General features: G+C 42.4%; 1 protein-coding gene across 1 annotated transcript in view; it reads left to right on the top strand.

Annotated features, from left to right (window-relative positions):
• Window positions 1–24,010, top strand: part of ABCG8 (ATP binding cassette subfamily G member 8) — a 33,159-nt gene extending 9,149 nt beyond the window's left edge. Inside the window, exons 3-13 of the mRNA XM_044291282.1 lie at window positions 1,527–1,677; window positions 3,614–3,852; window positions 4,767–4,899; window positions 6,285–6,554; window positions 9,685–9,847; window positions 12,613–12,714; window positions 15,515–15,714; window positions 18,688–18,764; window positions 21,130–21,397; window positions 21,490–21,617; window positions 23,873–24,010. Of these exons, the coding sequence (XP_044147217.1) occupies window positions 1,527–1,677; window positions 3,614–3,852; window positions 4,767–4,899; window positions 6,285–6,554; window positions 9,685–9,847; window positions 12,613–12,714; window positions 15,515–15,714; window positions 18,688–18,764; window positions 21,130–21,397; window positions 21,490–21,617; window positions 23,873–24,010 (1,869 nt within the window). The remainder of the gene's footprint in view (window positions 1–1,526; window positions 1,678–3,613; window positions 3,853–4,766; window positions 4,900–6,284; window positions 6,555–9,684; window positions 9,848–12,612; window positions 12,715–15,514; window positions 15,715–18,687; window positions 18,765–21,129; window positions 21,398–21,489; window positions 21,618–23,872) is intronic.
• Window positions 24,011–26,235: the final 2,225 nt, after the last annotated feature.

The raw sequence follows: 26,235 nt of genomic DNA, 5'->3' as shown, positions 1-26,235 counted from the left end.
CCCATTGAAGTGATGTCTAGGACTAGGAGGACCATGGGAGCAATGCTAGAGTTGACCTCTCTATGTCATTGGCCAGAAGTATTTCCATGTGGTCCATTTCAGTCACTTGTTCTCTAATAGATGGAACCTTAAAGGGGTTTGTGCAGTGCTACTATATTGATGGCCCAGCCTCAGGACCGGCTCCCAGTACCCCCTCTGATTAGCTGTTTCAAGAGGTAGTCACACTCGTGCAAAGCTGCTTCTTCTTCAAAATCACCTGTACATCATCTTCTATTTGCAGCGGTGTCATAGCCCAACTGATCTGATATTGATGACCTGTCCTGAGGATAGGTCATCGATATTGTAGCTCTGCACAACCCCTTTAATCGATTTGCAGTGGCATGGAATTGCTGTTTGCACCAATGTTAAAAAAAAATCTAAAAATCCCTTTTTATCACTGTGGAAACCACATCAGATATCACAATATATCGTTTATTGGATGATCAGTTTCACTGACTTGATTAATGGCACATGGTAGGTGGTGGTTGGGGGCGGGGGCAGAGATGGAACTTAAAGTGGCACTGGAAAAAATACTAAAAGTGGCCCCGTTTTGTAGTCAGGTCCAAATTGATGGAAGGCAGGGCCAGCAATACCATATTGCGGCACATTATACCACCCCAACAGAGCTAAATACCACAGTCCATCACAAAATACATCCCCAAAAACTTCCACTGTCCGGCCATGAGGAGGGCTCAGGCGGCCCCCTGGGCATCAGCCCACCGGGAGATTTCCCTGTAAAGTCTATGGCCAATCCATTACTGGTTGGGGGTTTGTTAGGGGCCCAGGAACTTTACATTGCACCTCTGACTTTATGCCTTCATACAGTGTCAGACACGAATAGCCAGATCCCGAGCAGTCCTATATCAAAAGATGCAAATAGGAACCAGTCAGACCACTCAATGATTTGCATTCTGATATGTTGATTATTTTTTATTTATTAAAGGGGTTGGCTACTTTCTGGTAATTGTTGACCAATGTGTATATAAGATAATTATAAAACACTTACTAATATAGTCTTTGTTGAAATTCGGCACCATTTTCTATATTTCATAAGGTACACAAAGTCTTTAGTGCTGTCCACACAGAGTTCTTGTCCATAAAATGGCTGCTGATGGAGGCTCATGTGACCACCACCTCAATGTGATGTCTCCTCCATTCACACACACTGTACCTTTACTAAATTCCAAACAGAACAAGTGCAGATGGCAGCGGCAGTGTATCTGAATGGAGGAGATGTCACATGGAGGGGATTTGCCCGGTCACATGACCCTCCATCAGCGGCCATTTTATGGACAAGACCTCTGTGTGGACAGCACAAAAGACTTTGTGTACCTTATGAAATATAGAAAATGGTGCAGAATTTTTACAAAGGCTATATTAGTAAGTGCCATATAATCATCTTATATAAACTGGTCAACAATAACCAGAAAGTGGCAAACCCTTTAAGGATAAAAAGTTATGAAATATTACTGCTATTCCTCCCCAAGGTGAATTTAGATGCTCAGATCCCATGGTATGAGAAGTTGGCAGAATTTAAAATGCCTTGGGAATGGAATAAAGGTGCCAAGACCTCAGCAATGACCAACCTGAACTTGAAAGTCACGAGCGGACAAATGTTGGCAGTCATTGGGAACACTGGTATGTTATTTCATAAATACTTTATGGCAGCGTTATAGAACGGGGATTGGTTTAAAGGGATCTCACGGAACTTAAATATTGGTGGACTTTTGTTAAGATAGGTGGTGTGTATTTTATTTATGTAGATCCAAACTTCAGACACCCCTTTGATCAGCCAAATGAAGGAGGCACTTGAGTGAGCGTTGCCTCTCCGTTGTTTATGGCACAGCACCATACATCCAATTGTGGCTACGCCCAGTACTGCAGCTCAGTCCCATTCGCTAGTAATTGGGCTCTCATTTAATTGACATGTGAGGGTGCTGGAAGTTAGACCAAATGGATCAAATATTGATGGCCTGTCCTAAGGTAGTCCACAAATTGTTAAAGGTCCAAAGAATTTTCCTCAATTAATACTTAACTTTTAATATGCCTTCTAATTAAAAAGTCATACTAGTGCACACACCAATAAAACGCACATCTAAGTGCTAGAAATGACTCGCTGCATTGATTTGGAGGAGTGTGAGCAATTGTAGAGGGTCTATCTAAAAGACTGGGGTAGGGAGGGATGGGCTCCAAGTGCTGGGTCTCTGCCCCTATGTGTCCCTATTCTCAACTTAACAAAAAAAACTTATACAGGGGGCAATACACATTCCCCCTTGCAAGGGCAACCCCTCTGTGACACTCCTACCTACCAGGATGTCCCTCTGCCCAGCTGCGTCAGGGAATGAGGAGCAGCAGGGAAAATCCTAGTATAAATAGACAAGCAAATGTCCCAATACACAAAACACTGTCCCAGCAGGGTAGCCAAGATTTGACAAGATAGTTGAATATAGCACAGTTGGCATCAGTAAAGTTTCAACAACTCATGTGCAAACTCATAATACTTAGCTCCAGAGTACAGGTGGAGTCATAGGTCAGGTGAGGAGGAACAGCCAGGTGAATGCCGTCTCAATCATGGAGACCCGTAATTTCACAACGCTGTCAGGTCTCCGGCGGCAGCGTATGGCATCAGCGTAGGGACACAGAGGGACATCCTGGTAGGTAGGAGTGTCACAGAGGGGTTGCCCTTGCAAGGGGGATGTGTATTGCCCCTGTGTAAGGTTTTTTGTTGAGTTGAGAATAGGGACACATAGGGGCAGAGACCCAGCACTTGGATACCACCCCTCCCTACCCCAGTCTTTTAGATAGACCCTCTACAATTGCTCGCACTCCTCCAAATCAATGCAGCGAGTCATTTCTTGCACTTAGATGTGCGTTTAATTGGTGTGTGCACTAGCATGACTTTAATTAGAAGGCATATTGAAAGTTAAGTATTAATTGAGGTTACATTATTGTTTGCTGTTTTTTATATTGGGTACCCAGAAGTTTTTGACCATTACTGACCATTGATCCCATGGTCGTGTGATTGTATCCAAAGCGTTTTCACTTAAAATTATTAAAGCCATGACCAAGCTTTATATGGACACTGCATGACATATACAGTAAATATGAATTGCTTTGCCCTCTATAGGTATATGCCGCTAACATTATGTACATGAACCAGGAGGATTAGGATGAGCAGTAGTTTACATACAGTATGGATACCTCTTAACAGAATAATGTTTGAAGTTAGGATGCATTGTAAAAATATTTGGTCTAAAAGAGATGAAAGATAGGATTTAAAGGGGCTTGCCCATAAACAATATTTAGCACCATCATCAGGTGACCCTCATTCTCATGATTGGTGGGAGTCGGACCCCCAGAGATCATACATTCTGTGGATAGGTGAGGAATGTTGTTAACGGGAAAACACCTTTAAAGTCCTCATACACCTGACATGACGAAGCCATATCCTCCCCCAGAACCAATGATTCCAGGAGAGAATAGCTCTGTAATATGGAGTCCAACTAAACATGCCGCCATATTTTGTTGGTTTCTTACGAAATTATTATGTGCCGACTATAATTTTCTCTGCTAGGTTGTGGAACGACAACATTACTAGATATTATCACATGTAAAGATGAAGGAGGGAAGATCAAATCCGGTCAAATCCTTATTAATGGGAAGCTGAGCACCAAGCATCTGGTGAAGAAAAGTGTAGCTCATGTGGGGCAAGATGATCAACTGCTACCCCATCTGACGGTCCACGAAACACTGTCTTTTATCGCTAAACTTCGACTTCCCAAATGGTATTCAGAGCAGCAGCGGCAAAAACGGGTGAATAAACGATTTCTGATCTCAAAGAAATGTAAATGTGATGTATAGATAGATAGATGGATAGATAGAAAGATATACACTTAAAGGGAACCTGTCACCGGGATTTTGGGTATAGAGCTGAGGACATGGGTTGCTAGATTACTGCTAGCACATCTGCAATACCCAGTCCCCATAGCTCTGTGTGCTTTTGTTGTGCATAAAAACTGATTTGATACATATGCAAATTAACCTGAGATGAGTCAGAGCTTGAAAATATGACTCTTCTCTGGTCACACAAGTAAGATATGACTCTTTTATGGTAATTTGCATATGTATCAAATCTGTTTTTTTTACACAATAAAAGCACACAGAGCTATGGGGACTGGGTATTGCGGATGTGCTAGCGGCCATCTAGCAGCCCATGTCCTCAGCTCTATACACAAAATCCCGGTGACAGGTTCCCTTTAAAGTGCTGCCTTTTATTAGAGTGCTGCCTCATCCTTTTATTGTATATCCATTGGGTTACAACCCACGGCCCGGAGGGATTGTACCCACTACAATCGCTCTTTCTTGACTAGTGCTGCTGTTTTCTGTGTGATTGATAGATAGATATGAGATAGATAGATAGATAGATAGATAGATAGAAATGTGGCTCCAATGCCATTAGTTTATCGATAAAACTACATACTTGTATATACAAATGAAAAGCAGATACTTGTTTCAAACCCACGTTGGGGCCTTCATCAGACTATCACTTCACACCCATACAGTAGCCTCTGCTTTTTCTACGTATCCGGTTTTACAATAAACCAGTGACATGTTAAATCCTTGTTTGTGTCACATGTAATAGTAACGGTGAATAAATAAGCTTTGTTTTAACCAGATTTTTTACATTTATTCAATGAATATTATTTTTAATAATCTTCCATATAAAGGTAGAAGACGTTATAGCAGAGCTTCGGTTACGACAATGTGCAAATACCAAAGTGGGAAATGCATACACGAGGGGAGTATCTGGTGGAGAAAGGAGAAGAGTGAGCATTGCCGTACAGCTGCTCTGGAACCCTGGTAAGATGTTTGACAGTAATAGAGATCAAACAAAGACTGATTCCCAGAGTAATGGCATACTGCAGAACTGTAACTAATATAAGCAGCACACTTATAATAAAGGGGTTGTCAACAGGTTTACAATTCAGGTCATGGGGTCATAAAATAGTAAAATCATTTTCAGTATAGTCACCTTACATGTTCTTTGTCTGGCCTTATTTGTAAGGATGAGATCATGCGTGGTCCATAGCCTCTTCTTAAGTGACAGTCTGGGGGGGGGGGGGCAGCATTTGGCCGCCATAGTTAGGTGACATGTCATCACTATGAACTACGCATCCTCATAAAACCTCCATAGTGTCACAGGAGACCAGTAGACCATCAAGCCCCCAAGGAGCTAAAGCAGAGGATAGGGTTGGTAGTGGCCCTGATGATGATGTATCACGGTGTACTGCCTCAGGTTGTCACTCCCTTGGGTTGGTGCCGTGAAGAAGTGGCACCTTGTGTTTCCTCTGGCCACTCCCTGTAGCTGTGGGCTCCCTGACTGCTGGTAGTTTGAGAGTGCCCATGGTGTTAATGTCCATATGGGCGCTAGGCAGGGCACGTGTAGGAGATCTAGTGGTGTTAAGAGAGCCAGAGACCAGGCCAGATGTATACAGTGCAAGATACTTCCGATGGCCCAGCATGAGCTAAGCAGACGAATACAGCCTTGGCCCTCATAATACTCGGGCTAAAATACCTGCTATAATGATCTTTGGCTAATAGCTGTGCCCTGGCAACCATGGCTGTAGTGTCCACTCTACCGCAGCAGGGTATGGATCATATGATGCTGGGTTACCTTGCTGTCTCTCTCTCTCTAGCTGTAGCCATGAAAATCCTCCTCCTTTAGTTCTTACTTGGATCTCCTGGAGCTCGTGGAGGCTCCAGGGCTTGTAGCTGGAGTATATGGGAGAGGAGACTGCTCCTTCTTCCTCCTTCTCCACAGCTATTCTGACTGGAAACTTCTGGAACCCAGGGGTGGCGCGAGCCTACACCCTGAGTTCCAGAGAGGGCTGGCCCAGGCTTTGGGCTTTTCTCATGCTTTTCTCATGCTGGACGGGAACAAGCCTCCCTAGCTTCACCAGCGATTCTAGGGAGGCTTGTTCCCGTCGTGGGAAGGGAGGGGGGCTTTATAGAACTTGGATAACCCCTTTAGGGGTGTGGCATGTGTTGTGTCACTTTCGTATTGCTTGAATATTTTCTGTACAGGTTTTTATAGCTTTATAGTGTGGCTGCTTCTTTATGGCAAAATGTGCCCCTTTGCAAGATGGAACCAAGGAGGATCATGTTCTTGACTTTATCTGAAAGTGTAGAAATAGTAGAGATGAATACAGATGTCTTGTCTAATATCTTCCTACACTTCTCTGCAGGCATTCTCATACTTGATGAGCCCACCTCTGGCCTGGATAGCTTTACGGCACATAACCTTGTGATAACCTTGTCTCGACTGGCCCGCGGAAACCGGTTGGTTCTATTATCTATCCACCAGCCCAGATCTGACATATTCCAGATCTTCGATTTAGTTCTTCTTTTGTCGTCAGGATCCACTATCTACTCTGGAACAGCAAAAGACATGGTTCAGTACTTCTCATCGATAGGTTACCCATGTCCTCGATACAGTAACCCTGCAGATTTTTATGGTAAGTTATTTAAAGAGGACCTTTCACTCTCCAGACAGGTTTGTTTTAGTGATTACTTATTTTCCCCAATTCCATGTAATAACAATTCTGGATCATCTTTACATGTCTTTATTATTTCTTCTAGAAGTTTTTGAATGAATTGCCAGCAGTTTTTTGTAAATGTGCATCTGGGTGTTACCACGGGCAGCACTGAGTGGATACTGTTCAACTGTTCAGAGACACATCCCCAACTGGTAACACCCAGCTGGACCTTTTTTTTCCAGACTGCTAGTAATTCATTCATAACTTCTAGAAGGAATAATAAAGTAAAGCGGCAACATGGAATCATACCAAAACATGCTCCAGAATTATTTTATGGAGAAAGCAAGTGCAGCATGCTGGCCCACAGGTGGAGGGGCACAGAGCTGAAGAGTAGCATGAGACTAATGGTGGCAGTAATGAGGGTGGTTGTAGTTCTCACCCTGCTCCAGCGATCCCTGGGCCATGTGTGCCTTGGGGGCACACCCTGGACTTTGGGGTCTCCTGCCTGGTGGTGGCTGGGGTGCCTTTGATGTTAGATGTATAGGTATTGGGGTGCAAAGCAGGGGAACAGGGAAGCCGGATCAGATTTGGAGACCAATGACAAGGCCAGCTTGATTATAGTAAAGTACAATGTCTCTTTTACTGAATAGACGATAGATGCTACAGTGCCCATACCAGCAGTAGGCACAGCTCTCAAGTATTCCACAGAGTAGGTTCTTCCCAAAGGCTGTGTTTAGTGGATGGCTACTATGATGGTCTCTGTCTACAGATACATGTGACTTCTCTCAATATTTATCTCTAATACCTGACTGTAGGTCCTAGATTGGGTATCCAGTCTCAGAAGCAATATAACCCAAACCATGTGCAGTAAAGTCTACGGCCGTATGTGTGCGTTAACTTTACTGTCTTTATCCAGGCACTATCCTTATGGTCCTCAACCATCTGTAAAAAATTCAATACTTCTTACCCACAGAGTTTGGTTCTTAGCAATGTTGCTTGTCTAGCAGCTTTCACTCACATGAATGGTGTCTGCCTGGAGCAGAGTTCCTTTCTCCTGCTTCAGCATGTCTAGCTTACATACCAGCAGCAGCAGCAGCAGCAGCAGACATGTCTTCACTCTTGGCTGTCTTGCCAACAACAATCCATTAGCCAGGAGAAAGTGGGTCCAGCCCAACATCTGGCAACTTTCACTAAGGACTGCCAGTTAACTATTTACCACCCACATAGGTGTCTCTACCTAGTCTGACTCTGGCAACACTGACTGGACAGTGTACAGGGCACACCCATCCCCAAATGGTAGCACCCACATTTTTTGGAGGAATACCACTAAATACAGTCCTGATCAAAAGTTTAAGACCACTTAAAAAATCATATTTTACATTGTTGGATCTTAACAAGGTTCCAAGTAGAGCTTCAACATGCAACAAGAAGAAATGAGAGTGAGACAAAACATTTTTTGAGCGTTCAATTAATTGAAAATAACGATAAAACTGAAACAGGCTGTTTTTCAGCTGATCAAAAGTTTAGGACCACATGCCTTTAAAAGGCCAAATCTGTGCAAAGATGTGGATTTATTGTCATTTTCTGTCAGGTAGTCATGCGTTGTGATGGCAAAGGCAAAAAAACACTCTTTTTGAACGTGGTCGGGTTGTTGAACTGCATAAGCAGGGTCTCTCACAGCGCGCCATCGCTGCTGAGGTGGGACACAGTAAGACAGTCATTTGGAATTTCTTAAATGATCCTGAGGGTTATGGAACAAAAAAGTCAAGTGGAAGACCCAAAAAGATTTCATCAGCACTGAGCCGGAGGATCCAATTGGCTGTCCGTCAAGACACTGGACGATCCTCGACCCAAATTAAGGCCCTTACTGGTGCTGACTGCAGCCCCATAACCATCAGACGGCATCTGAGACTGAAGGGCTTCAAAAACAAAAAACGTCTTCAAAGACCTCGTCTCCTTGAACTGCTTATTTGGACTTTGCAAGAGAGCACCAAACATGGGACATTCAAAGGTGGAAGAAAGTTTTATTCTCTGATGAGAAAAATGTAACCTTGATGGTCCTGATGGTTTCCAACTTTACTGGCATGACAAGCAGATCCCACCTGAGATGTTTTCTACGTGCCACAGTAGAGGGGGCGCCATAATGGTCTGGGGTGCTTTTTCCTTCAGTGGAACAATGGAGCTTTAGGAAGTGCAGGGGCATCAAACGGCCGCTGGCTATGTCCAAATGACTGAGGGCCCTCGTCTGTGTGGTAACGACTGGGTTTTTCAACAGGACAAGGCTACAGTACACAATGCCCACAGGACAAGGGACTTCTTCCAGGAGAATAACATCACTCTTTTGGCCCATCCTGCGTGTTCCCCTGATCTAAATCCAATTGAGAACCTTTGGGGATGGATGGCAAGCGAAGTTTACAAAAATGGACAACAGTTCCAGACAGTAAATGGCCTTCGTGCGGCCGTCTTCACCACTTAGGAAATGTTCCCTCTCAGCTCATGGGAACGCTTGCATCAAGCATGCCGAAACAAATTTTTGAAGTGATAAACAATAACGGCAGAGCTACTCATTACTGAGTTCATGTTTGGAAGTTGGATTTCTGTTTTGGGGGGGTTTCGTTTTTTTTTGGAGGTGTGGTCCTAAACTTTTGATCAGCTGAAAAACAGCCTGTTTCAGTTTATTTGTTGTTTTCATTAAATTGAATGCTTAAAAAATGTTTTGTCTCACTCCCATTTCTTCTTGTTGCATGTTGAAGCTCTACTTGGAACCTTGTTAAGATCCAGCCATGCTAAATTTTATTTTTTGCCATTTTTCAAGTGGTCTTAAACTTTTGATCAGGACTGTAGAAATCTAAGGAAAGATGCTCAGCAGTTGTTACGTTATGGGCAAATACAATTATTCAACACAGACAGGAGAGTTGAGAAATCTATTTCAAACTATATAGTGATGTCTACAGACCTTTCCGACCGATCCTCTTCATGACACTCATGTTCTTACATAGAACCACATACTTACTAAATGATATTAGTTGAGAGGTCGCTGCCTCCCACAAGGTCACTGCTTCCCTCAAGGTCACAATTTACAAGGACGAACCATTTCCTCTCTTATCAGTTGATCTCACTAGTGTCAACTACCGAACCAAAGAGGAAGAAACGGAAACACTGGAGAGGACGCGCTCCCTAGCAGAGATATTTTGGGAAAAAGTGAAAGACTTTGATGATTTCCTTTGGAAAGTTAATGATGGAAACAGGGAACTTCCATCCAGTGAGACAAGGTAAGTGCACGCGATGAAGTACATGATGGTTTGTTTTTTACATATGCTCTCAATATATCGTATCCAAGAAGTAGGTAGTTATTTAAAGGGTTTTTTAAACAGTTCAATTGATGACCTATCCTTGGGTTGGTGAGGATGCGACTCCTGGCACCGTCACCGATCAAATGTTTTCAGAGGCCACAGCGCTCACCAGAGCTCTACCTATGCTAGTGATGTCACATTCATTAATCACATGCCCTATATGCAGCCGAGTCCCATTCATGTGAACGCGCCTGCGTTGCAATACCAAGCACAGCCACTATACAATGTATGGCGCTGTGCTCTCCGCAGCCTCTTCAAATAGCTGATCAGTAGGGGTGATGGGAGTCAGACCCCCATCGATCTGATATTGTTGTTCTATCCTGAGGATAGGTTATCAATTTTCTACTCCTGGAATGGGCATTTCTATGCTTTAAAGTGATGCTATATTGCTAGGATATATCATCACTTTATGATCGGTGGGGGTCCAACCTGTGAGATCCCCACAAATCCTGAAAATAAGGGGACTTAGGGTTGGTTTAGTGCCGAGTCCTTTTTACTGTGTTTTCTTTAGACAGCATTGCTCCGGCCACCTGCTGTGTATCGATCTGCAACTCAGACCCATTCAAGTGACTGGGGCCATCTACAAACCTTTATAGAGCATTTTTCCTATTTCAAGTTGTTTTTAATAGCATAGTTTAGTACTGTATCTTCCTTAGGATGATATACAGTTGTGGCCAAAAGTTTTGAGAATTACATAAATATTGGAAAAGTTGCTGCTTAAGTTTTTATAATAGCAATTTGCATATACTCCAGAATGTTATGAAGAGTGATCAGATGAATTGCATAGTCCTTCTTTGCCATGAAAATTAACTTAATCCCTAAAAAAAACTTTCCACTGCATTTCATTGCTGTCATTAAAGGACCTGCTGAGATCATTTCAGTAATCGTCTTGTTAACTCAGGTGAGAATGTTGACGAGCACAAGGCTGGAGATCATTATGTCAGGCTGATTGGGTTAAAATGGCAGACTTGACCTGTTAAAAAGGAGGATGATGCTTGAAATCATTGTTCTTCCATTGTTAACCATGGTGACCTGCAAAGAAACGCGTGCAGCCATCATTGCGTGGCATAAAAATGGCTTCACAGGCAAGGATATTGTGGCTACTAAGATTGCACCTCAATCAACAATTTATAGGATCAACAAGAACCTCAAGGAAAGAGGTTCAATTCTTGTTAAGAAGGCTTCAGGGCGTCCAAGAAAGTCCAGCAAGCGCCAGGATCATCTCCTAAAGAGGATTCAGCTACGGGATCGGAGTGCCACCAGTGCAGAGCTTGCTCAGGAATGGCAGCAGGCAGGTGTGAGCGCATCTGCACGCACAGTGAGGCGAAGACTTTTGGAAGATGGCCTGGTGTCAAGAAGGGCAGCAAAGAAGCCACTTCTCTCCCAAAAAAACATCAGGGACAGATTGATCTTCTGCAGAAAATATGGTGAATGGACTGCTGAGGACCTGGGCAAAGTCATATTCTCCGATGAAGCCTCTTTCCGATTGTTTGGGGCATCAGGAAAAAGGCTTGTCCGGAGAAGAAAAGGTGAGCGCTACCATCAGTCCTGTGTCATGCCAACAGTAAAGCATCCTGAGACCATTCATGTGTGGGGTTGCTTCTCATCCAAGGGAGTGGGCTCACTCACAATTTTGCCCAAAAACACAGCCATGAATAAAGAATGGTACCAAAACACCCTCCAACAGCAACTTCTTCCAACAATCCAACAACAGTTTGGTGAAGAACAATGCATTTTCCAGCACGATGGAGCACCATGCCATAAGGCAAAAGTGATAACTAAATGGCTCGGGGACCAAAACGTTGACATTTTGGGTCCATGGCCTGGAAACTCCCCGGATCTTAATCCCATTGAGAACTTGTGGTCAATCCTCAAGAGGCGGGTGGACAAACAAAAACCCACTTATTCTGACAAACTCCAAGAAGTGATTATGAAAGAATGGGTTGCTATCAGTCAGGAATTGGCCCAGAAGTTGAGTGAGAGCATGCCCAGTCGAAGGGCCTGCAGAGGGCCTGCAGAGGTCCTGAAAAAGAAGGGCCAACACTGCAAATACTGACTCTTTGCATAAATGTCATGTAATTGTCGATAAAAGCCTTTAAAATGTATGAAGTGCGTGTAATTATATTTCACTACATCTCAGAAACAACTGAAACAAAGATCTAAAAGCAGTTTAGCAGCAAACTTTGTGAAAACTAATATTTGTGTCATTCTCAAAACTTTTGGCCACGAATGTACAATTAACGTGGCAACAAGCTGGCTCAGAGGACTTAAAAGATTATCTCCCGCTACTCCTTATCAAACTGGTGATCATCTGTAATCACTGGGAGAAGCTGCAGACAACCACTTATTTTTATTACAGTGGCCACTACAGGTGAAATGCAGTATTACATGTTGCCCATTCAGATACATAGGTGGAAAATGGTCATGAAATCCTTACTGGAGCAGATTGCTCTTTACTTTTGCTATAGTGTAGTAATTAAATGTGCAGCTTTATGTATGGTACATCATATACAATATAAGTAATTCCATATATGGGATATCCACATTTAAGAAGTAAAATGCAATAAGAAATGTTTTTCACATAAGACTTTGGTTATCAAAGCCCCTTGTAATCTTGAAGTGTGTATCATATTATGGAATTATTGATTTTCTTTTCTTCTCTTCTCTGTTTTTCCACGTTTTAGTGTTAACAAGACCCCTGTTCACATGGAAAAGGCAATCAATGTAGATGCAAACGACGCTGATGAGCTGCCTAAGGGTCTTCATCAGTTTGCAGTATTACTGAAGTAGGTCGCACTACTTTAAAAGCTAAAAAGACTTACAGGGAACCTGTCGTTGAACATGGTGTCTGATCTGCAGATTAGTGTATAGTTTTTGTAGAAAAAGATTCAGTATACCGTAATGTGTTCTCTGCTCATTCTGGGATCAAGAGTCCAGTGGGCGGTCTTAATCAGTGATTGACGGCTCTGTATGGAAGGCTGTCAGTCATTGCATAAGACCGCCCACTGGACCCCGGGAAAAAATGCGGGTGCGTTTCGGGAACATGCACGATTTTTCCGCGCGAGTGCAAAGCATTTTAATGCGTTTTGCATGCGCATGAGAAAAATCAGCATGTTTGATACCCAGACCCGAACCAGGACTTCTTCACAGAAGTTCGGGTTTGGGATCAGTGTTGTGTAGATTTTATTATTTTCTCTGATAACATGCTTATAAGGGAAAATAATAGCATTCTTAATACAGAATGCTTAGTAAATTAGGGATGGAGGGGTTAAAAAATAAAAATAAAAATCACCTCATCCACTTGTTTGTGCAGCCCGGGTTGTCTTCTTTCTTCTTCTTTCAGGACCTGGGAGGAAAAGGACCTTTGATGACGTCACTGCGCTCATCACCTGATCATCACCATGGTGATGGACCATGTGATGGATCATGTGATGAGCGCAGTTACGTTATAAAAAGGTCCTTTAGCCAGGTCCTGAAGAAAGAAGAGGAGATCCGCTACGCGAGTGGATGTGGTGAGTTAAATTTTTTTATTTTTAACCCCTCAATGGACATTTTACTAGGCATTCTGTATTAAAAATGCTATTATTTTCCCTTATAACCATGTTATAAGGGAAAATAATAAAGATTGGGTCCCCATCCCGATCGTCACCTAGCAACCATGCGGGAAAATCGCACCGCATCCTCACTTGCTTGCGATTTTCACGCAGCCCCATTTACTTCTATGGGGCCTGCGTTGCGTGAAAAACACACCATATAGAGCAGCGCACAAGGGATGCGCGAAAATCACAGCTCATGTGCACAGCCCCATAGAAATGAATGGGTCCGGTTTCAGTGCGGGTGCAATGCGTTCACCTCACGCATTGCACCCGCACGGAAAACTCGCCCGTGTGAAAGGGGCCTTAGAATTAGAAGGAATGTTAGTAATAGAGAAATTCAGCCAAAGGGACATCACATGTCATTACTCTCATCTGTTCTCCTCGACTCCATCTACAGATTTCAGCACCAGTAGCTGTATCTGGTAGTCCATGAATGGAGAGGGGAGAAGCAGGGACGTAGCTAAAGCCTCATGGACCCTGGTGCAGGAGTTCAGTTTTGGCCCCCCTCCCTCAGTGCTTTGCGGCCAGGGGCAGGGAAGCACATCGCCTTCGTGCTGCCTGAGACAAAGATTGAAATGCCCCCCCCCCCCCCCCATGCCAAATTCTTGACCTAACCCCGTCCCTCCAGCCAGAGGTGTAACTTGACTTGCATGCACTTTCTATAATGCCAGTGTCTTATGTGGTACAAGGGTCTTTGGGCCCCCTCAGGCTACCTCTGTACCCCCTATAGCTACGCCCCTGGGGAGAAGGCTCATTGTGATTAGTGTTGGACTGGGGTTCTTTAGTGCTCCCATCTAAACAGAACACGTGCACCTGTACTTTTAACCGCATCTTTACATTGTACACACAGAACATACTGTATCATTCATAAACAGGTTGAAGGGAATGTGTCATCAGAAAATTACCTATTGTTTATGTCATGTTTTTTTTATATATATTTTTTCATATCATTATCTATATTTAAAATAAACTCCTAAAATTGTGCAATTTTTGTACTGACCACTAGGCCAAATAATAAATGTCGAGACATTGTGTTCTGTAGACGCAACTTTTCAGTAGTCATCTCATTATCATCATAGACAAGATTACAATGATGTATATCCACCATATATATAGCACAGGATCCATCATTCACAGTAGGCAATATTACAGCTTATCTCTACTCCCTCCTGACCTCCTCATAGAGGCCCCCTCCTGTCCTCTACAGGAAGTCTGTACTTATCTGAGGTCTAGGGTCGAAAACTGCAGAATTTTAGGATAAAATAAATAAATAAATAAATAGTGATATGGAAAATTTGTAAAAAATTACCAAAAATTAATATAATAATATGTTTAACATAAAAACTTGCTTAAAACAATAGGTCATTTTTGACTACACAACCCATCCATTTAGTAGTAGTAATAACCCATCTTCTCTCTCCAGTGACATAATACAGGGTTTGAAGCTAGTACTGAAGGAGTTTTCCAAGTTTTTTTTTTGCCAAAATGTTTTATTTTTTTCCATTTTTAGCTCGGAACAGGGGACTATATGAGAAAAAAAAAAAAATATGTGATTTCCGCTGGGCATATAGCAGTCACGTGCCATTTATCATTCACTTGACCATTGCAACCAATCACTGACTACAGAGGTACAAGTGACCACTGAGGACAGTGATTGGCTGTGTAGGCCATGTGAACGATGAACGACAGATGACTGGTGCGGGCCCAGAGGTGAATGGAGGACAAATGCCGGGAAAGGGACATGGACAATTTAATTTTTTATTAATTTTTCATGGTCCCCTGCAACATTTTCGAAAACCTTGGAAAACCCCTTTAAACTATAAATCTGGAATTCGTTTTTTCATATGTTCCATTGAATGTGTTATTCCTGAATTCATTTTCAAATTTATAGATTTATTGAATAAGTTACCAATGTAGTAAAAAAAATTGTTTTCCTGTGAATATCTAGTTATAATATATTAAATGTGTTGGGGTTCTCCTTCCTCCACAGCCGCCATGTTTCGAATGACTTCCGCGATCTGACCACGTTACTTATCCATGGTTTTGAGGCCGTGTTGATGGCCCTGTTGATTGGATTTTTATATTACGGACAAGGAGGGAACCAACTCTCTATACAAGACACAATTGCCTTACTTTTCATGAAAGGGTCGCTCACTCCGTTTGCTGTTGTCCTTGATGTAGTTGCCAAATGTGAGTACGGTATTTCATTTTGTTTTTTTCTTATATTATGCCTAGTTTTCTTAACCCCTTCACTACCGAGCCACTTTTCACCTTTTTGCAAATCTGACACGTGTCAATTTATGTGGTAATAACTTTTAAACACTTTTACTTATCCAGGCCATTCTGAGATTGTTTTCTCGTCACATATTGCACTTCATGACAGTGGTAAAATTGAGTAAAAAAATTTCATATTTATAAGAAAACACCAAATTTACCCCCAAAAATTGAAAAATTAGCAAATTTCAATTTCTCTACTTTTATAATAGATAGTAATAACTCAAAAAATAGTTACTACTTTACATCCCCTATATGTCTACTTCCTGTTTGGATAATTTTGTGAATGCCATTTTATTTTTTGGGGACGTTAGAAGGCTTAGAAGTTTAGAAGCAAATCTTGAATTTTTGGTAAAATTTCAAAAACCCACTTTTTAAGGACCAGTTTAGGTCTGAAGTCACTTTGTGAGGCTTACATAATAGAAACCACCAAAAATGACCCCGTTTTTGAAACTACACCCCTCAATGTATTCAAAACTTATTTTACAAACTTTGTTAATCCTTTAGGTGTTCCACAAGAATTAATGGAAAATGGAGATGAAATTTCAGAATTTCACTTTTTGGGCAGATTTTCCATTTTAATAAAAAAATTTCCACTAACAAAGCAAAGGTCAACAGCCAAACAAAACTCAATATTTATTGCCCTTATTCTGTAGTTTACAGAAACACCCCATATGTGGTCGTAAACTGCTGTACGGGCAGATGGAAATGCGCAGAAGGAAAGGGACGCAATATAGTTTTGGAAAGCAGATTCCACTGAGATAATTTTAAGCTGCCATGTCACATTTGAAGACCCCCAGATGCACCCCTAGAGTAGAAACTCCCAAAAAATTACCCCATTTTGGAAACTACAGGATAAGGCGTCAGGTTTGTTGGTACTATTTTAGGGTACATATGATTTTTGGTTGCTCTATATTACACTTTTTGTCAGACAAGATAACAAAAAATCGCTGTTTTGGCATTGTTTCTTTTTTGTTATTTACAGTGTTCATCTGACAGGTTAGGTCATGTGCTATTTTTAAAGAGCAGGTTGTTACGGACGCAACAATACCAAATATGATTTTTTTTGTGTCTCCATATTCTCCATAGGTTTTTTTTTTTTTGGGCAACTGTCTTATGTAGGGGTTAAGTTTTTCAGTATGAGATGACTGTTTTGTACTATTTTAGGGTGCGTATGACTTTTTGATCGCTTGCTATTGCACTTTTTGTGATGTAAGGTGACAAAAAATGGCTTTTCACCCGAGGGGTTAGGTCATGTTGTATTTTTATAGAGTGGGTTGTTACAGACGCGGTGATACCTAATATGTCTACTTTTTGTATTTTTTTTACATTTAACACAATAAAAGCATTAAAAAAAAAAAAAAATCATGTTTTAGTGTCTCCATAGTCTCAGAGCCATATTTGTTTTTATTATTTGGGTGATTGTCTTAGGTAGAGGCTCATTTTTGGCGGGATAAGGTGACGAGTAGATTGGAACTATTTTTGATCGCTTGGTGTTGCACTTTTAGTGATGTATGTTGACCCCAAAAATTTTTAGCACAGTTTTTATTTAATTTATTTGTGTTCACCTGAGGGGGTTAGGTCATGTGATATTTTATAGAGCCGGTCGATACAGATGCAGCGATACCTAATATGTCTACTTTTCTTTTTTGGGGGGTCTGATTCCCTTTACAATGCATTACAATACTTCTGTATTGTGATGCATTGGCTGTAAGTGTATTACCACTGTAATATGCTTACAGCCTGCTTGCCTGTGATATCCAGGGGGCTGGATCTCACAGGCTCTCCCGGAAGGCAGCCACGATGCCTAAGAAAGGCATCTGGCTGCCTTCCCTGCCATGGGGTCCCTGTCACAGCAGCGCGGGGACCCCATGGACACCGGCACCCGTGAGGATAACGCATGTGCTGCAGTCAGCGATGACCGCAGCCGTGCAAGAGTTAATGCGCCGGCCTCTGATCAGGCGGGCGCAGCTCCTGCACCCGCCCGATCAGCGCTCCATACCTGTACTGCGCTGGGATTTCTGTCCCATATTTCTGCGCCGTACATGTACGGCGCTGGTAGCGAATGGGTTAAATTAAAGGTTTTCCAAGACGTTTTAACTGATGACCTATCTTCTGCCTATCTGCGGTTCGAAAGGCAGCGGCACTCCTGTGAGTCCCACTGACTTCTTGCAGCTTTCCCCAGGCTAGTGACATCACGTTCATCAATCACATGGCCTTGGTGAATGGGGCTGAACTGTGATATCAAGCACAGCCACTATACAATAAACAGCGCTGTACTTGGTAAGCCTTGAGGAGGCTTTAGGGCTGATCGGCGTGGGTCCTAGGTGTCGGAACTTTACCGATCAGATACTGATGAACTATCCAGAGGATAGGTTATCAGTTAAAAAGTTGCTGATGGAGCAGTGACCCTAAGTTCACACCTGAGCGTTTTACAGCGCGTTCCTACGCGCTGTAAAACGCTCAACAAGGAGAAACCAATGCTTCCCTATGGGAATGGTTCTCACCTGGGCGTTTTACAGCGCGTACGATCGCGCTGTAAAACGCCCGGCGCTCAAACAAGTTCTTGAGCTTTTTTTGGGGCGTTTGTCGCGCATTCCCGTACATAGATATTCGGGAACGAGCGACAATGTGTGCACGCCTGTCTCTGTATGCGCGATTGTAAACGCCCGTACAATCGCGCATACAGAGCGCTCGTTTCAGAACGCTCAGGTCTGAACCCAGGGTAAAGCTTTGTTGGTGTAGCAGCTGCAGGAATAGTGCCTAGCTGTAGTCTCCCCCAGCAAAATCAGCTGTTGGCCGGGCAGTAGAGGAAGCTGATCGATGCTCACGTTAAAGTTACATTAATATAAAAACTTTTTGTTTCAATACTAAATTATTTTGTTTCAGGCCATTCCGAGAGAGCCATGCTTTTCCATGAATTGGAAGATGGGTTGTATTCTGTTACCCCATATTTTTTTGCTAAGGTAAATTTATTATTAAAAGCAGTTTTGATTCTTGGTGACCATATAAATAATAGGGCACATTTATTAAGACCAGCGTTTTGGACCCTAGTCTTAATAAAGGTCCATAGCTGGCGGTGGTGCCGCCGGAGTTATGAAGAGGTACTGACCTCCAGTGCCAGTCTAAGGGCTAATGCACACGACCGTTGTAGTTTTGCGGTCCGTTTTTAATATCCAAGGTTTTTTTTTGTCTGTTTTGTGGCCGCATGCGTTCCATTATGGCACAAAACATATCCGCATGGTTTACGTATGCAATGCGTTTTTTTGCGGATCGCAAAATGGAATCAGGAAGTTTGTTATCATTACTGTAATGTACTGTAATGTTTGCAAACAGTAAACACATTGGCAAAGTGGGCATGGATCCGCAAAATACGGATGTGTTCCGTATCTTTTGCGGACCCATTGACTTGAATGGAGCCACGGACCATGATTTGCGGACAATAATAGGACATGCACTACTTTTGCGTAACTTAGGCTACATGCACACGATTGTTGTTTGTTTCCCTGTCCGTTCCCTTTTATTTTGCTCATAGGGTGCAGACCCATTCATTTAAAAATTCGGACACCACACCATGTGCTGTCTGCATCAGTATGTCTGTTCCGTAGCCCCGCAAAAAAAATAGAACATGTCCTATTCTTGTCCGTTTTAGGCATTGTTACAATGGATACGCCCAAAAAAACAAAAAACGGATGGCATACGGATGGCATCCGTTTTTTTTTTGCGTATCCGCAATAAAACACATACGGTCGTGTGCATGTAGCCTTAATTAAATGTTCATGATTTTCATCCCTTTCCCTCAAAGGCTGCTTTCAGACAAGCGTATTGAGATGCGTCAGTATTCTGGCTCAGGATTCCTGATGATACAACATCAGTATTGTCATCAGGATTTCCATGCGTATTTCTTCCTTCCTTATTTATGCACTGCACAGACTGTAAGGGTCCATTCACACGTCCGCAATTTCGTTCCGCATTTTGCGGAATGGAATTGCAGACCCATTCTTTTCTATGGGGCCGCACAATATGCGGCCCCGGATCCGGAATGGTGAACCCGCACTTCCGGGTCCTCAATTCCGTTCCCGAAATTTTTTTTATATGTCTTATTCTTGTCCATTAGGCATTTTCTATTAAGTGCCGGCGATGTGCGGTCCGCAAAATGCGGAACGCACATCGCCGATGTCTGTGTTTTGCGGATCTGTGGATCCGCAAAAGACACACTTACGTGTGAATGGACCCTTATGTGCGTATTTGGAAACAAATCCACACAAAACTCGGACATGCTGTGCATTTCAAATACTGATGGAAATTATACGCCCATGTGAATAGCTCTATTCATTACCACTAGCAGCGGATTCCGGAACATAAAATCCGGACTATATACGCATTGCAAATACGCTCGTCTGAAAGCGGTCAAACTCTCAAGCAGAATTGACTTTTGAGGTGGACCATCTCTTAAAGTGGACCTGTCACCATAAGAATGCAGTACAATCTGCAGGCACCCTGTTATAGAGCAGGAGGAGCTGAGCTTTATAGCTTTGAAGAAAAGTTTCAAAAAACGCATGGCTAAGCATACAGGGAAAGCAGTCAATCCCTGAGTAGGACCGCCCACAGGACCCCTAAGCATAAAAAAAAGTCTTAAGTCAGCACATTGCAAGTTTTACTGAATACTTTTCCACAAAACAATATAGCAATCTGCTCAGCTCCTCCTGCGCTTTAACGTTCTGATTTTAAATCACACTGTATTTCGTGGTGAAAAGTTCCCTTTAAGTCGTCCAAAATTAGATGAAGCATGAGGGTTAATTTTCTATTAAAGGATTTTTCCAGTTTCAGGAGCCTCAATCACAGAGTTTGTCAAAAATCTCAGATAGAAAAGTCCTGCATGCAGAACTTTTTACTCCGCTTAAAAAATGTTCTCCGGAACAGAAACCAAACAAATCCCAAACATGGGATCCGTTAGCTTCTGTTTGTGTCACAATATGTGCTAAATCTGGCACTTCCGTTCTATCGGTTCTTCTGCTCCTATAACGGAGCAGAAGAATGGAAAATAATAGCTGTCATGTGAATGAACCCATAGATTGTCACTTACCTGGTAGATCTGGTTCTCTGGTTCTTTACCCGGCTGCGGTGGTGACATCACGTCGATAACATCTCACCACTGTAGCTAATCACTCATGGCTCATTTAGCCTCATCTTGGAGGTATTGCATGGATCACCACTGATGTCAATAATCGGAGGCAGATTTGGAAGTTTGGAAAATTAAAAAAAAATTAAATTGGTTATAATGTTTTTTCTTTCAGTCCTTTATTGTTTTGCTGTTTTTTTTTGTGTTAGGTCATCGGCGAGCTCCCGGAACACATCGCCTTTGTTGTCTTCTACAGTGTCCCCATATATTGGTTGGCAAATCTAAACCCTGGGGTGGATAATTTCTTCTTAAACTTCTTTCTGATGTGGCTCGTGGTCTACTGTAGCCGTGCCATGGCCTTGTGGATGTCGGCACTGCTGCCCACATTACAGATCTCTTCCTTCATGAGCAATGCCATCTTCACTGCTTCTTATCTGACTGGCGGATTCATAATCAGACTGGATACACTTTGGGCAGGTAGGTTTAAAAGGGAGTCAAGATTGCTAAAAGTTCAGTGATTTTCTCATTTTCTGATTGCCTCCATTCCTTCTGTGCCTCTTCGTCTGCAGTGCCATTCGGGATCTCCTTTGTCTCTTTTCTCCGGTGGGGTTTTGCAGGACTCATGCAAGTTCAGTTTACAGATATAACATATCATTATGACATCCGAAATATCACCATCAGTGTTCCCGGGAAACTGGTAAGATTTCAGCCGTAGTGTTCTCGTTGTTGGAAATATTGTGGGTGCCTCACTGAGCACATTTTATAATATGCATATAGTGTTAATAATGAGAGGGCCACATCATACAAACACAGATTTAAACAAAATGTGTCATCTCTTGTTTAAAATCATGTTTTTATGTTAAACATTTTTACGTTTGGTGATTTCTTTTTCATTTTCCATGTCCCTAAAAATATCCTAAAATCCTGCAGTTTTTAGCACTGGCCACAAACCCAATAGTATATCAATACTTCCTATTCTGTGCAGATCATTTCTCAGTAGTCATATCATTATCATCACAGGCAGGATTACAATGATATATGCTTGTTGCCTGTCCTTAGCAGTGGTTTCCTAGCAGATATTCTACCATGAAGGCCTGATTCGCACAGTCTCCTCTTAACAGTTGTTCTAGAGATGTGTCTGCTGCTAGAACTCTGTGTGGCATTGACCTGGTCTCTAATCTGAGCTACTGTTAACCTGCGATTTCTGAGACTGGTGACTCGGATGAACTTATCCTCCGCAGCAGAGGTGACTCTTGGTCTTCCTTTCCTAGAGCGGTCCGCATGTGAGCCAGTTTCTTTGTAGCGCTTGATGGTTTTTGTGACTGCACTTGGGGACACTTTCAAAGTTTTCCCAATTTTTCGGACTGACTGACCTTCATTTCTTAAAGTAATGATGGCCACTCGATTTTCTTTACTTAGCTGCTTTTTTCTTGCCATAATACAAATTCTAACAGTCTATTCAGTAGGACTATCAGCTGTGTATCCACCTGACTTCTCCACAAACCCAATAGTATATCAATACTTCCTATTCTGTGCAGATCATTTCTCAGTAGTCATATCATTATCATCACAGGCAGGATTACAATGATATATATATCTATACAGTACAGACCAAAAGTTTGGACACACCTTCTCATTCAACAAGTTTTCTTTATTTTCATGACTATGAAAATTGTATATTCACACTGAAGGCATCAAAACTATGAATTAACACATGTGGAATTATATAAATAACAAAAAAGTGTGAAACAATTGAAAATATGTCATATTCTAGGTTCTTCAAAGTAGCCACCTTTTGCTTTGATTACTGCTTTGCACACTCTTGGCATTCTCTTGATGAGCTTCAAGAGGTAGTCACCTGAAATGGTCTTCCAACAGTCTTGAAGAAGTTCCCAGAGATGCTTAGCACTTGTTGGCCCTTTTGCCTTCACTCTGCGGTCCAGCTCACCCCAAACCATCTCGATTGGGTTCAGGTCCGGTGACTGTGGAGGCCAGGTCCAGAATGCCCTCCGATTAGCTGTTTCAAGAGGCCACCTTGCTCCATGAACGCATAGGCCTCTTCCTAGGCCAGTGATGGCACATTCATTGGTCACTTGGCCATTCAAGTGAATGTGGCTAGCTGCAATACCAAACACAGCCACTATCCAATGGACAGCGCTGTGCTTGGTAACCTGTGAGCAGGCCGCAGTGCTCACTGGAGCTCCTGTGAGTATCATGCTTTCCTCAAATAGCAGTGGTCCGGCGGGTGTGTCAGAAGCCAGACCACTGCCAATCTAATATTTATGACCTATTCTGAGGGTAAGCTATCAATATGAAAATGGCGGAGAACCCCTTTAACATAATTGTGTGTCCTGCATTTTATATTTCCAATAGACTTTAAGCTATCATCTGTTGACATAAAAAAACAAGCCAAAAACTGTAGGTACAAAGAACGCCTCTAAAAACAGCAAAAGCATACAAAGACTCCACTAAAAACCTATGTGTGAACTGACCCCTTATAAGGGTCTTCTGAACACACTTCCATTAGCGGTGTTTAGCATTGCAGACATTTTGGCTAATTTAAAGGGATATTTCTATCTCGTAAAGTGATGATGGCATATTGCTAGTATATATATAATCACTTAATGGTCAGCGAGGGTCCATCCTCTGGGACCCCCATCGATCTTGAGAAAGAAGGGGCTGCCGCACTGATTTAATGCTGTGGCTCCAGACCCCTGGCAGGAAGCAGCAGCTGGTCCCACTGACTTGGATGGCGCTGTGCTACAGTTCCCCCTACACAGTGCTTGGTCATTGCTGAGGCCTCTTCATTCTCAGACGGAGTGGAGATCCCCGAGGTCAGGTCCCTCCTGTCCTACCAATTTTCCCTCGGCATATAATCCGTGAACTTGTGTTTTTGCAATCAAGGGTGAAGGGTAATCATTACTGACATTTCTTATCTTATCATTTGCACAGATTATCGAAAGCATGCAATCGGATGCATACCCTCTGTACGCCTCGTACCTTCTGCTCATCGGCATCAGTGCTGGCTTTCTTGTATTATATTACTTAGCCCTCAGGTTTGTTAAGCAAAAATCAAGTCAAGATTGGTAACAGTCCACAAATAAACCGCCATGGAGGGGACACGTGTCATGACACAGCTGCATTGTGGCGGGGCAATACTGTGACAAGCTGTTGACTAATGATGACTCTCATCATCCTCTCTTAAGTTTAAAATGTTAGAAAGATGGAGACATTTTTGCCATTTCTAATCTCGCTTGAGAAGTTATTTTTAGGAAATGTAAAAGCTGAAAAAGCAAAGCCAATGCAAATTGTGTTATGATTTTGGGCAATTTGGGCAAAGAGATAATCATCCAATCCGCTACCTGATTAAATTTCATAGGTTCCTTTTTAAAATTCATATTTGCATATGTTGTGTGCATTTGGTCAGGTCAATGGATTCAGAGACCCTGAAAAGGGATTTTTGAACTTGTATATGTTTTTTAAATTACTCCCCCAGCTCTCCAATGCTCAGTTCTGACTCTGTGGTTCCCGAACTGTCTTCTCTGGACTTCTGGTCCCCACTAGTAAACTTTCTGCACGTACAGGTTCATGTGCGTTGCTGCAGGCAGTCATTGGTTTACCTGTCGGCATCCGAAGTCCAGAGGAGACAGCCCAAGACCCAAGGAGCTGGAACTGGCATGGGAGCAAGTATATCTTCTTCCCTTCACAGGTACTGCTGGGTGTAGGTTATAAAAATACATTGAAGTTGGAAAATACCTTTAAAGAGACATGGTTGGAGGTAAGGTGTTGATTGCATTTGCATAACTGGAGCTATTACATTTGATTAAACTTCCTTGGGAGAGGTATTAAAGCTGCATTGTAAGTGGCAGATAGATATCACAACCCCCCATCCCCACACACACCTCTTTTCAAGCTTGGTTTTTCCAACCCCGAACATAAAGCAAGTGTGAAAGAAGCTATTTATGTTAAGTTGGCAAAACCAAGCATGAATAGAAGTGGAGGGGTGCGAGATCTATTATCTGCCACTTACAAGGCAGCTCTAACACCTCTCCCAAGGAGGTTTAACCACATAATACAATACCACAATAGCTTCAGTCAAACAAATGCAATGAACACTTCACCTCCATGACTGAAGCATGAGTCACCAGTATTTAGTGTGAGAGAATTCTTGTAAAAGCCATTCAAATTGAGAAATCCAATCGGATGACTAGAGAAACGTCTTCGAGAAAAGAAATACAAGTCCAATTGCTCTGACTTATTACTACTGATATACAGTCGATATAAAAAGTCTACACACCCCTGTTAAAATTTCAGGTTTCTGTGATGTAAAAAAATGAGACAAAGATAAATCATTTCAGAACTTTTTCCACATTTAATGTGACCGAAAAACTGTACAACTCAATTGAAAACCAAACTGAAATGTTTTAGGTGGAGGGAAGAAAAAAATATAAAAATAAAATAATATGGTTGCATTAGTGTGCACACCCTTAAACTAATACTTTGTTGAAGCACCTTTTGATTTTATTACAGCACTCAGTCTTTTTGGGTATGCGTCTATCAGCATGGCACATTTTGACTTGACAAGATTTGCCCACTCTTTTTTTGCAAAAACACTCCAAATCTGTCAGATTGTGAGGGCATCTCCTGTGCACAGCCCTCTTCAGATCACCCCACAGATTTTCAATCGGGTTCAGGTCTGGGCTCTGGCTGGGCCATTCCAAAACTTTAATCTTCTTCTGGTGAAGCCATTCCTTTGTTGATTGGGATGTATGCTTTGGGTCGTTGTGCTGAAATATGAAGTTCCTCTTCATGTTCAGCTTTCTAGCAGAAGCCTGGAGGTTTTGTGCCAATATTGACTGGTATTTGGAACTGTTCATAATTCTCTCTAGCTTAACTAAGGCCCCAGTGCCAGCTGAAGAAAAACAGCCCCTTGGCATAATGCTGCCACCACCATGCTTCACTGTGGGTATGGTGTTCTTTTGGTGATGTGCATTGTTGTTTTTGCACCAAACATATCTTTTGGAATTATGGCCAAAAAGTTCAACCTTGGTTTCATCAGACCATAACACCTTTTCCCCACATGCTTTTGGGAGACTTCAGATGTATTTTTGCAAAATGTAGCCTGGCTTGGATGTTTTTCTTCGTAAGAAAAGGCTTTCATCTTGCCACTCTACCCAATAGCCCAGACATATGAAGAATACGGGAGATTGTTGTCACATGTACCACACAGCCAGTACTTGCCAGATATTCCTGCAGCTCCTTTAATGTTGCTGTAGGCCTCTTGGTAGCCTCCCAGACCAGTTTTCTTCTCGTCT

This window comes from Bufo gargarizans, chromosome 4 (assembly GCF_014858855.1).
Source record: "Bufo gargarizans isolate SCDJY-AF-19 chromosome 4, ASM1485885v1, whole genome shotgun sequence".
Classification (NCBI taxonomy): Eukaryota; Metazoa; Chordata; class Amphibia; order Anura; family Bufonidae; genus Bufo; species Bufo gargarizans.
The sequence above is the reverse complement of the archived record's forward strand: the minus strand, read 5'-3'. Positions and strand labels throughout refer to the sequence as shown.